Below are 12,058 nucleotides of genomic sequence, written 5' to 3'. Positions count from 1 at the left end.
AAGTTTTGCAACTGTTATGTAAAGAAAAGGGGTAGGATTAAATAAGCTCTGCTTCTTCCTACTCCTTTTCGAACATGTTGAGAAGAAACTGGAAATTGTGATGTATCATGTTGTATGCTTGCATGTTCGAAATAAACTCAAACTCAAATTATCACAATATTTGACCTTTAAGTACCATAGTGTAATAAAACCAAATTTACACACTTATTGTGAGATATTTACACATTTTCAGTGAGTGTTTACTAAAGAAAAGTGCTCCGATACAACTTTTTCACTTCACACTTTTCCTTATAAAATATATATATATTTTTAATCACAAAAAAGCTTTAAAAAAAAAGCAAAACACTTCTATGAAGACACGCAACATCAGTGATATCATTCATAATTTTTGTTTTTATTGTTCCAAGGCACAACACATGTGTTGGCAGGGGGCCACAAGCTCTCAAGATACATTCAGTGGGCGTGGGACACGTCAAGTTCACACACACACACACACACACACACACACACACACACACACACACACACACACACACACACACACACACACACACACACACACACACACACACACACACACACACACACACACACACACACACAGTGTTGCTCTCTGCAAGCGGCTGCTACATGCTCACCACATTCTGTCCCTTTAATAGCGTGCCCATGTCTATTCTATAGTCAACCCACAGTGATTCTCCATGTAAAGTTACATTTGCCCAGCAATCATACAAAATACTGTATAAATTAGGATAAAAGTGACGTGTATTGATTATGCAAGGAAGTGATTGTATATGTAGCTACTAAGACCTAAACACCTGTAATGTTGGGCATATTACACCAAACCACCAGGGTTTTCTTTTTTCTTTTTTTTAGTATTAGTCATAGATATTGTTAAATGAATGTCACATTCATGGTGTCGCATACAGACGAAAAAGAACACGACGTAAGAAACGCAACAAAAAAAGTGAGGTCTTTGAGTTGGATTAGATTATGTGGTAGCACAAAACATGTTTTGTACTAAATCACTGCCATTAATTAACATGATTTAAGAGTGTTTTTTAATTAAAAACTTATAAAAATCTGTTCACAAAAAATTAGGGATGGGCCTGAATTAGCGACAAATAAATTTCCTATTTCGATTAATGTTCTGAATAGAGATGTCCGATAATGGCTTTTTTTGCCGATATCCGATATTGTCCAACTCTTAATTACAGATGCCGATATCAACCGATACCGATATATACAGTCGTGGAATTAACACATTATTATGCCTCATTTTGATGTGATGCCCCGCTGGATGCATTAAACAATCTAACAAGGTTTAAAAAAAAAAAATCAACTCAAGTTATGGAAAAAAATGCCAACATGGCACTGCCATATTTATTATTGAAGTCACAAAGTGCATTATCTTTTTTTTAACATGCCTCAAAACAGCAGCTTGGAATTTGGGACATGCTCTCCCTGAGAAAGCATGAGGAGGTTGAGGTGGGTGAGGTTGGGGGTGGGGGGCGGGGTTTGGGGTAGGGGGTAGCGGGGGTGTATATTGTAGCGTCCCGGAAGAGTTAGTGCTGCAAGGGGTGCTGGGTATTTCTTCTGTTGTGTTTATGTTGTGTTACGGTGCGGATGTTCTCCCGAAATGTGTTTGTCATTCTTGTTTGGTGTGGGTTCACAGTGTGGCGCATATTTGTAACACTGTTAAAGTTGTTTATACGGCCACTCTCAGTGTGACCTGTATGGCTTTTGACTAAGTATGCATGCATTCACTTGTGTGTGTGAAAAGCCGTAAATATTATGTGATTGGGCCGACACGCAAAGGCAGTGCCTTTAAGGTTTATTGGCGCTCTGTACTTCTCCCTACGTCCGTGTACACAGCGACTTTTTAAAAAGTCATAAATTGTACTTTTTGAAACCGATAATAATTTCCGATATTACATTTTAAATAATTTATCGGCCGATAATATCGGCAGTCCAATATTATCGGACATCTCTAGTTCTGAACTCCTGTTTCCGTGCCAGTGGCGTGTTTTTTCCAAACTAGTCGAGAGTGACGCACCAGCGCCTCTGCTGGTTGCGGTCGAGAGGTGCACTCAATTTAGCTTCAATTTCCCGAAGACAGTGATTCTCAAACTGTGGTAGGCTCCATCTAGTGGTACGCCAAAGAATCACTTAATTGAATATTCAAACCCAGTGTTGCGGTTCAAACTTTGTGTAATGTTACAGCGGCCCAAACATACCGAATACAGTTAAATAAAGCCGTTGCCTTGTTTTTAATGAATACTTAGGCCTACTATGCTACTGTATTTTAATGTTGATCATTATGGTGGTACTAGGAAAGCCAAGTGTTTTCTGAGGTTTGAGAACCACTGCCTTAAGACTCATCAATTTAATTATCATGTCTATTAACTTTATATAACTTTATGTACAGTATTTATTTGTACTTACTTTTATTTATTTTTCATTTATGTATTTATTCACTGTTGTGTTTCAGATTGAGTGCAAACAGATGGGTTAGAAAAGGCGACGAAACGTAATGGGGTAGGATTAAATAAACTCTGCTTCTTCCTACTTCTTTTCGGACACACCGTAATGGGAAAGTGTAAATACGTGATGTATCATATTGTAATTGTATGCATGTTCCAAATAAACTAACACCATTACTATAACTAACGAAGAGTTGTACCGTTTACTACTTTGAAAAACCCGTCATTTTTACCAGCGTACACTATTTATGAATATATCATACAAATCATTGTCTAAGAGTCAAGACACTTCCAGAAGACTTAAAAGTTCTTCAAGTATAATCGTCATCACATGACGGGTGATGACATCACACTGTTAAATTCCCCTGCAGAGCAGCGTTAATAGTGAAAGTAAACATGAGAGGAGGAGGTGCTGGTCCGTCCACGCCAGGCTCCGCCCTTAAGTGTTTCAAATCAGTGACTTTAAGCTCAGTGTGCACACAACACATACAACTATTAATAAACAAAGCATCATTGTCGGCGTTTAAAAAATAGAAAACATTCTCATGCAGAAAATATATATTAGCTACCTGAAATCTGTTTTTTTTTGTTTTTTTTAACACAACATACCAAAAATAGATATTCCAAATCTGGTGTCTCCACTAAAGGGGAAAACAAGTTAAAAATGAAGCAAATCTACAGAGGATGATGGAGAATCATCTAGATCTATCTCGCCGCTTTTATTCAAAGTGTGTGTGCCGCCACTATTTGTTCACTGGTACCAGGGGGTCTTGCGCACCCAGCGCAGGGTGCAGCCTGAGTCCGTGCGGATCTTGATGGAGGCCGCCTCCGCTTCCCGGACGGTCTCCTTCACGGACTGCATCAGGTTCTGGGCGTTGTGGACCAGCATCTCGGTGGCCTGGTGGAACACAAGGACGGACACTGGAATTAGCGTAGAGCAGTGTTTTTCAACCTTTTTTTGAGCCAAGACACATTTTTCTCATCGAAAAACCCAGAAGGCACACCACCAGCAGAAATCATTAAAAAATGTAACTCGATATGGACAATAAAAAGTCGCAATTGTTTAATATGAATTTAAACCATAACCAAGCCAAACTTTTGGCCTGTACTGTGTATATATATACACTACCGTTCAAAAGTTTGGGGTCACCCAAACAATTTTGTGGAATAGCCTTCATTTCTAAGAACAAGAATAGACTGTCAAGTTTCAGATGAAAGTTCTCTTTTTCTGGCCATTTGGAGCGTTTAATTGACCCCACAAATGTGATGCTCCAGAAACTCAATCTGCTCAAAGGAAGGTCAGTTTTGTAGCTCCTGTAACGAGCTAAACTGTTTTCAGATGTGTGAACATGATTGCACAAGGGTTTTCTAATCATCAATTAGCCTTCTGAGCCAATGAGCAAACACATTGTACCATTAGAACACTGGAGTGATAGTTGCTGGAAATAGGCCTCTATACACCTATGTAGATATTGCACCAAAAACCAGACATTTGCAGCTACAATAGTCATTTACCACATTAGCAATGTATAGAGTGTATTTCTTTAAAGTTAAGACTAGTTTAAAGTTATCTTCATTGAAAAGTACAGTGCTTTTCCTTCAAAAATAAGGACATTTCAATGTGACCCCAAACTTTTGAACGGTAGTGTATATATATATATATATATATATATATATATATATATATATATATATATATATATATCAGAGGTGTCCAAAGTGCGGCCCGGGGGCCATTTGCGGCCCGCAGTTAATCGTTTACCGGCCCCCCACACATTCTGCAAAAATTGCAAAATTGATAGTATTGCAAAAATTTAAAAAAACATTTTAAAACAGTGGAATGAGGTAAAATCTAACGAGAAAAAGTTGCAATGTTGACACAAAGCTGCCATGCAGGCTGTTTTTTTTCTTTTGTCTTTGTTTATTTTTATTTATTTTTGCCATTGCTCGAGAAAAAAAAAAAAAAAAAGACAAAAAATCTATGTTACAATTAATTATTACTTAAAAAATGTCACTTTAAAATGTTTTATGTGGAAAAAATATCGCATATATTGTGTGGTTGCCATATAAAAACATCAACGTTTTATTTGACAAAAGAGCATAAAACAAACAAAATAATAGTTCAAACGTAAAATCGACAGATATATCTGAAGTTGATCTTGTAATTTAAGTGTGAAAAGTAAAAAAAAAAAAACTAATACAAATTTATCACTTTATGAGTGGGAGACCTTTTGGATCCCAAATATATTTAGTGGGATTTTATTTAACTTTTTACTGTGATTACTCAAAAATATTAAAGAATTCAAATCAATGGTGTCCTGCATTATTGATCTTATAGGGCTCTAATTACTAAATACTGCATATTTCAGTTTTACTATAAAAACAAAGTTGTCTTTGACAGAAAAGGCATAAAACCTGTTTTTTTTTTTACTTGATATCAACCTGAAGTTGATATAGAGATATACTGTAAAAAATAATAATATTTGACTTCTTTTTAACATTTTAATGACTAAGACCCTTGACCCTTGATTGGTCCCCGGGAGCCCTAAAGGTTAAAAAAAAAAAATCTATATATTTTGTTATGGTTTGAAAATGAAAAATATCAAAATGGCCCACGTATGCTTAAATTTTTCCGTGTGTGGCTCTCAGTGGAAAAAGTTTGGACACCCCTGATATATATATATATATATATATATATATATATATAAGCTTTTCATTTTTATTTTAGGATTACTGTATATGATTATTGTTCTTCTGCAACACGATGCTTCTACACAAGTGAGGTATGGTGGATTTACCTGCTCAGACTCCTCTTCACTAATGTTTGTTCGACCCAACATGGTGGCTTTCACAGTGGAGAGGATCTTCAACTGAGTGCTGATGGTGGGGATCCTCTCACACACCTTAAACAGGAGAGATGGAAAAAAGTCAATTAGTTTGGTCCAATGAGGATTTTATTAGGGGCAATGATCCAGCTGTTGGAACTGCAGTAAAACTTGTAGTCGTGTCGAGCAAAAAAACTGTAATCTGGAAAAAACTGTGCTTTTCATACAAAATGGCCACTGATGCCTTCACCTGCAGCAGGTTAGTTCTGATGCGTCTGTCCGTGCACTGCTTGGCCACCTCCTTGGCGAGTCTCGTCACCTCGTCCGAAGCCTTGGCGATGTCCTTGGCGCACTGTATGAGCGCTCGCTTGTTGCCACTGCCGCCGCGCACCAGGCGGGACATCTCTGCCATCAGCAACGCCATCCGCTTAGCGGCGGCGATGATGTCGTTACCCTGCAAAATTGAGAGGATGCTTTTGTTAATATCATGCACTCTAAGTAACACTTCCCAGCCTCCTTCTGTTGTTATTTATGATTCCCTATGATCTAATATTGACTTTTTGATCATATCCAGTAGGGGTGTGGGAAAAACATTGATTCAAATTCGAATCGCGATTCTCACATTGTGCGATTCAGAATCGATTCTCATTTTTTAAAAATCGATTTTTTTATTTTTTATTCTTTTTTTTTTTTTTTTTAAATTAATCAATCCAACAAAACAATACACAGCAATACCATAACAATGCAATCAATTTCCAAAACCAAACCCGACCCAGCAACACCCAGAACTGCAATAAACAGAGCAATTGAGAGGAGACACAAACACGACAAAGAACAAACCAAAAGTAGTGAAACAAAAATGGATATTATCAACAACAGTATCAATATTAGTTACAATTTCAACATAGCAGTGATTAAAAATCCCTCATTGACATTATCATTAGACATTTATAAAAAAAATTTAAAAAAGAACAATAGTGTCACAGTGGCTTACACTTGCATCGCATCTCATAAGCTTGACAACACACTGTGTCCAATATTTTCAAAGATAAAATAAGTCATATTTTTGGTTCATTTAATAGTTAAAACAAATGTACATTATTGCAATCAGTTAATAAAACATTGTCCTTTACAATTGTAAAAGCTTTTTACAAAAATCTACGATGCTTGCATGTCAGCAGATCCTGCTGAAATCCTATGTATTGAATGAATAGAGAATTGTTTTGAATCGGGAAAAAAATCGTTTTTGAATCGAGAATAGTGTTGAATTGAAAAAAAATCGATTATGAATCGAATCGTGACCCCAAGAATCAATATTGAATCGAATCGTGGGACACCCAAAGATTCACAGCCCTAATATCCAATGATGACGTGTCACAAGAATTTGATTATGAGGGTTAACAAAAACAATATGACTTCTTTCTGTAGTTTGCTCCACTTTTGCGGGAAGAGGCGCTCAAAAGGTTGCTTTTGAAATGTTGTGTTTTTACGAGTCATGAAGGAAAACCCTCTTTCCTCATTGACATATTGCTTCTGACCTGCCCTCAGTTTGATAAACCTGCCCTGAAATGGGGAAAAAAAGCTTTGCTACACATATTAAAATAAGCCTGGAGCTCTGCAAAATATTAATTAGTCAGCTACAGATGTGGAAGCTGTAAATTTGCTCATTTTGCTCTTCGTCAGCGAATAGGATAACCTATGCTAGATTAGCCTATGCTATCTTTGCTAACGTTTGCGTCCTCCTGTCCCACTCCTTTTCAACCTTTACATGGGGCGAGGGCGCCAACTTCCTAATGTTTTTTCAACATTATATCCCGACCTCTTACGGCTCAGCCCATCAACATCCAGGGCTGGGAGGTGGCAGTAGTGGGGCAGTACAAGTACCTGGGAGTCCACTTGAACAGCAGACTGGACTGGAAGGACAACAGCAAAGCTGCATACAAGCTTAGGTCCTTAAATGTGTGCAGCAAGCTGTTGGGAGATCTTATATCAGTCTGTTGTGGCCAGTGCCCTGTACTTTGCAGTGGTTTGTTGGGGGAGCAGCACCAGCAAAAGGGACTTAAACCGGATTGACAAACTGAACTATTGGCACGTAGTTGGAGGCGTTTGTGTCAGTGAGGGACAGGAGGACACTGGACAAACTGCTCGCCATCATGGACAAACTTGCCCACCCACTCAACCAGACAATTGAGGGACAACGAAGTTCGTACTCCAACAGGCTCCTTCAGCTTCGTTCTCACAGTGTTCGATTCAAGAACTCCTTCATTCCGCACTCCATCCAGCTGTATAATCACTCGCCATACAGCAATAGATGATATCTGTCTATTACCTGACCGCTTCTCTGTTAGCTACCTCTCTTTGTTTATAATGTATATTTTCTGCTGGATCTACTCTCTATTTGATGCCCTTTTTTTTGCTGCAGCTGTTACAAATACTGTAATATTGTACATGGTAATTGGGATTTGTTATATACTGTATATATTATATAAAAGTCTAATACAATAATATAATATATCAGTATATATTATATACTGTATATATAATATGTAAATATTACATACATTTTATATTGCTACTATGGTACATTTTTAGTCTACTTTATACCTTTTGTTTTCGCCCTCTTTTGTGCCCTTGTGTGCATTATCCTTTCCATCCTTTGTAACTGAGCTACTGTGTGCAACAATTTCCCTTGTGGATCAATAAAGTTTGTCTAAGTCTAAGTCTATTCCTACCTAATGATGTTAACTGCAAACACATGTGGACTAGCGTTGTGTGTTGTTAGCTAAGGATAGCAATTTGGTTAACTACAGTTAGCAATCATTAAATTATGTATTTTCTATGACAACAACATGACTGCAAATTGTTGGTTGCTTCTCTTGGGCTGCTTTTGTGTGAGCAGTTAGTGACAAACCTGATTACATTTTTTAAATATAAAGGTAGTTAGTTATTGTGGGGAAAAAATGGACATTAAAAATGTATATGTTCTGGCACACCAATAATGGGTACATAAGCTAGATGGTGGTGTTCTTGTTATATGTTTTGGTTTTAAAAAATGTACCTGAGCAAAGAAGATGAAGTATGAATAGCGCTTATTTGACTCACACACCACGGCATGGACAAACACAGTTTATTAGTTTTAAAACAGTAGTTCTTACTAGAAATGCACTTTTAAACAGTGTAAAATACAGCAATAACACTAGATGTAGACCAACATACTTTTAATACATTACTGTGGGACCCCTGAGAGTAATGTTGAAAAATAGTATAGTATGGGATCTTTAAAAGGAGTCGTATCATGATTTGTTTTTCTACATTCAAAACACTTAATTGTGGTCTACATAACATGTAATGGTGGTTCTTTGATGAAAAATGTGCGTAGATTTTGTTTTAAAGACCTTTTTTCAGGCCGGTTTTTGCTCCTTTCAAAACAGCTCGTTTTGAGAGGCGGAGTTGTTAGATGCAAATGAACCTCTCCTCACCACGCCCCCTCATGCTAAGTAAGACCTTTCCCCAGGCCGGCAAAAATGTTTTGTAGTTTTTTTTTAAGCTTTCTGGCTTTTATTGTGCACTATGAACAATGGTGACCATCTATTTTGAGTGACGTTCACCTCAAGACAACATCCCAGATGATATAGTGAGATCAGCAGCTCACTGTGGTTTGGGCGAACGAAAGCGAGGAAAGAAACCCGGCTGACATACAGGTTGGAAATATACACGCTGGCTAAGGTTAAACTTCTACGGAGTGTAACTTTCTAAAGGCCTACTGAAACCCACTACTACCGACCACGCAGTCTGATAGTTTATATATTAATGATGAAATCTTAACATTGCAACACATGCCAATACGGCCGGGTTAACTTATAAAGTGCAATTTTAAACTTCCCAGGAAACTTCCGCTTGAAGTTGATGATGACGTATGCGCGTGACGTCACGAGGTCAAGGGAAGTGTTTGGACCCAATTCAAATACCTCTGTTTTCCTAGACAAAATTCCACAGTATTCTGGACATCTGTGTTGGTGAATCTTTTGCAATTTGTTTAATGGACAATGGAGACTGCAAATAAGAAAGTTGTAGGTGCGATCGGTGGAGCGGCGGACTACAGCAACACCAACACCAACACCAGGAGGTTGTGTTGTGTTTTGAGCAGGATAGCAGACGCACTACAGTGAGTAAGCCCGCCGCCGCATCTAAGTTAGCTTCTGTTTTTTTAGCTTCGCCAAGCTGAATATTATTAATCGTGTATTTACATGTTCATGGTTTAATAGTATTTTTGATCTTCTGTCTATCCATCCAGTCAGGGTTTTTTTTAATTTAGTTTCTATCTGCATTTGAGACTGATGCTATCACCTTGGCTACGTAGCTAGGTTAGCTTCTATTTTTTTAGCTTCGAAAAGCTGAATATTATTAATCGTGTATTTACATGTTCATGGTTTAATAGTATTTTTGATCTTCTGTCTATCCATCCAGTCAGGTTTTTTTTAAATTTAGTTTCTATCTGCATTTGAGACTGCTATGCTGTCACGTTGGCTACGTTGCTAGGTTAGCTTCTATTTTTTTAGCTTCGCAAAGCTGAATATTATTAATCGTGTATTTACATGTTCAGTCACTGTGAATGTCCATTTCGCGTTCTCGACTCTCATTTTCAAGAGGATATAGTATCTGAGGTGGTTTAAAATACAAAGCTGTGATCTACAATAGAAAAAGGAGAGTGTGGAATCCAATGAGCCAGCTTGTACCTAAGTTACAGTCAGAGCGAAAAAAGATACGTCCATCACTGCCTCTCAAGTCCTTCACTGTAACGTTCCTCATCTACGAATCTTTCATCCTCGCTCAAATTAATGGGGTAATCGTCACTTTCTCGGTCCGAATCTCTCTCGCTCCATTGTAAACAATGGGGAATTGTGAGGAATACTAGCTCCTGTGACGTCACGCTACTTCCGGTACAGGCAAGGCTTTTTTTATCAGCGAGCAAAAGTTGCGAACTTTATCGTCAATTTTCTCTACTAAATCTTTTCAGCAAAAATATGGCAATATCGCGAAATGATCAAGTATGACACATAGAATGGATCTGCTATTCCCGTTTAAATAAAAAAAATTCATTTCAGTAGGCCTTTAATGCTGTATCTTAGACGTATGTGTATAGTGACAATAAAATACTTTTCTATTCTATATCATGTAAAAAAAAACATGCTGCACAGCTGCTTCGAGTTGTAAACAAATAGAGGCTCAAGGCTACAAGGTACGCTACAACCAACCTCGCAAATGTAATAACGGATTATATAACTTACTGTCCATTGCCAAACCGAAGGTAGGCACTGATCCAATTAAAAGTAGTTTTTAGGAAAATCATTCTATATTTTGCCGGAGGACGGTGATGCCATTTAAGTTAGAAGGCTAAGCTAGCTACACAACAAATCGAACCAACATTTACTAACGTATTATTCACACATTTATAACCTACTCTTATTACTTGCCTTTTCATTGTCTCCTCATTTGCCATAAATAGTTGGCACCAAGCCGACCATCAAAAGTAGTTTTTAGGAAAATCATTCTTTATTTTGTCAGAGGACAGTGATGCTATTTACATTAGAAGGCTAAGCTAGCTACCCAACAGATCAAACTAACATTGCTAACGTACCATTTACACATTTCAAACCTACTCTTATTACTTACCGTTTCATTGTCTCGTCCTTTGCCATAAATAGTTGGCACCAAGCCGACCATCAAAAGTAGTTTTTTGGAAGATCCATCATTTTGTGAAAGTTTGTGGGCGGAGCAGGACTATTCTTTGCACACACTCGGAGCGACTCCTTCAAGGCACATTGCCAAAAAACAAAAAAGTTAGCCAGGCACCTCTTACTTCTTCAGATGAGACAGAAGGTTTGACTAGTGTCCTGAGTTGGATAACACAACCAATGACAGCATTTTCGTTCCCTGAGTCGTATCTTGGCCATTTTGTCGTCTAAACTACATCGTATAAAATAAAAATGGCGGACGCCCGCAAGGTAGTTTGGGTAGATTTATACCATATTGATAATCCGCTGACGGTGTTCCCAATTGGTGACGTCACTAATTGTGCACATTCCAAACGGACTGTAGGCAGGAAGGCAAAATTGTTTTATAAATATCTCCGCAATGCCTCCATGCTTTGATTTCAAATTTTTGGGACTTATGCAATTTCCAAATACACAACAGCAGGTACCAATAAGTAAGAACAGTTGGTTTTGCACGGTAGGGTCCGTTTAATCCAAAATTAAAATGATGAGAATAATTTTACATTAAACACGAACCAAATGTTAAGCATCATTTTAGTAAGTTAAGAGACAAGTGGTAGAAAATGGATGGATGGATATGCAGTATAGGCTATGGCTATGGTTTATATTTCAGGATTGCTGATTCGCTCATTTTGCTGTCAGTCAAAAAGGAATTCCGCCTAAGACAGATCATACAATTATCAAGCGGAAGAACAGCGCCCAGGCCAGCTGAGCCCAAGCCCACTTTTCCAATGGAACAGCCCAATCTGTGCTCCCCCATTGAAGTCGGAACTGTTTAATGCACTGTGACGCTACAACAATGAATGAGACGAAAGTACTCACAAGGCTTCACTTTTTCCTCATTTTGTTCTTTTACAGCCTTATTCCAAAATGGAATCAATTCATTTTTGTCCTCAAAAGTCTACAGACAATAACCCGTAATGAAACTGTGAAAAAGTGTATTCAGAACCTTTGCTCAATACTTTGTCGACGCACC

General features: G+C 37.9%; 1 protein-coding gene across 6 annotated transcripts in view; it reads right to left on the bottom strand.

The window, feature by feature from the left end:
- Positions 1 to 387: 387 nt before the first annotated feature.
- Positions 388 to 12,058, bottom strand: part of LOC133657210 (vinculin-like) — a 54,902-nt gene continuing 43,231 nt past the window's right edge. For all 6 annotated transcript variants that reach the window (XM_062058236.1, XM_062058240.1, XM_062058237.1 and 3 more), the window contains 3 exons: positions 5,559 to 5,762; positions 5,282 to 5,386; positions 388 to 3,381 (listed from right to left, as the gene is read on the bottom strand). In XM_062058236.1, coding sequence (XP_061914220.1) covers positions 3,235 to 3,381; positions 5,282 to 5,386; positions 5,559 to 5,762 — 456 coding nt within the window. In that variant the 3' untranslated portion in view covers positions 388 to 3,234. The remainder of the gene's footprint in view (positions 3,382 to 5,281; positions 5,387 to 5,558; positions 5,763 to 12,058) is intronic.

Source organism: Entelurus aequoreus, linkage group LG09, assembly GCF_033978785.1.
Source record: "Entelurus aequoreus isolate RoL-2023_Sb linkage group LG09, RoL_Eaeq_v1.1, whole genome shotgun sequence".
NCBI classification, from domain to species: domain Eukaryota; kingdom Metazoa; phylum Chordata; class Actinopteri; order Syngnathiformes; family Syngnathidae; genus Entelurus; species Entelurus aequoreus.
This window is presented reverse-complemented; position numbering and strand designations above follow the sequence as displayed.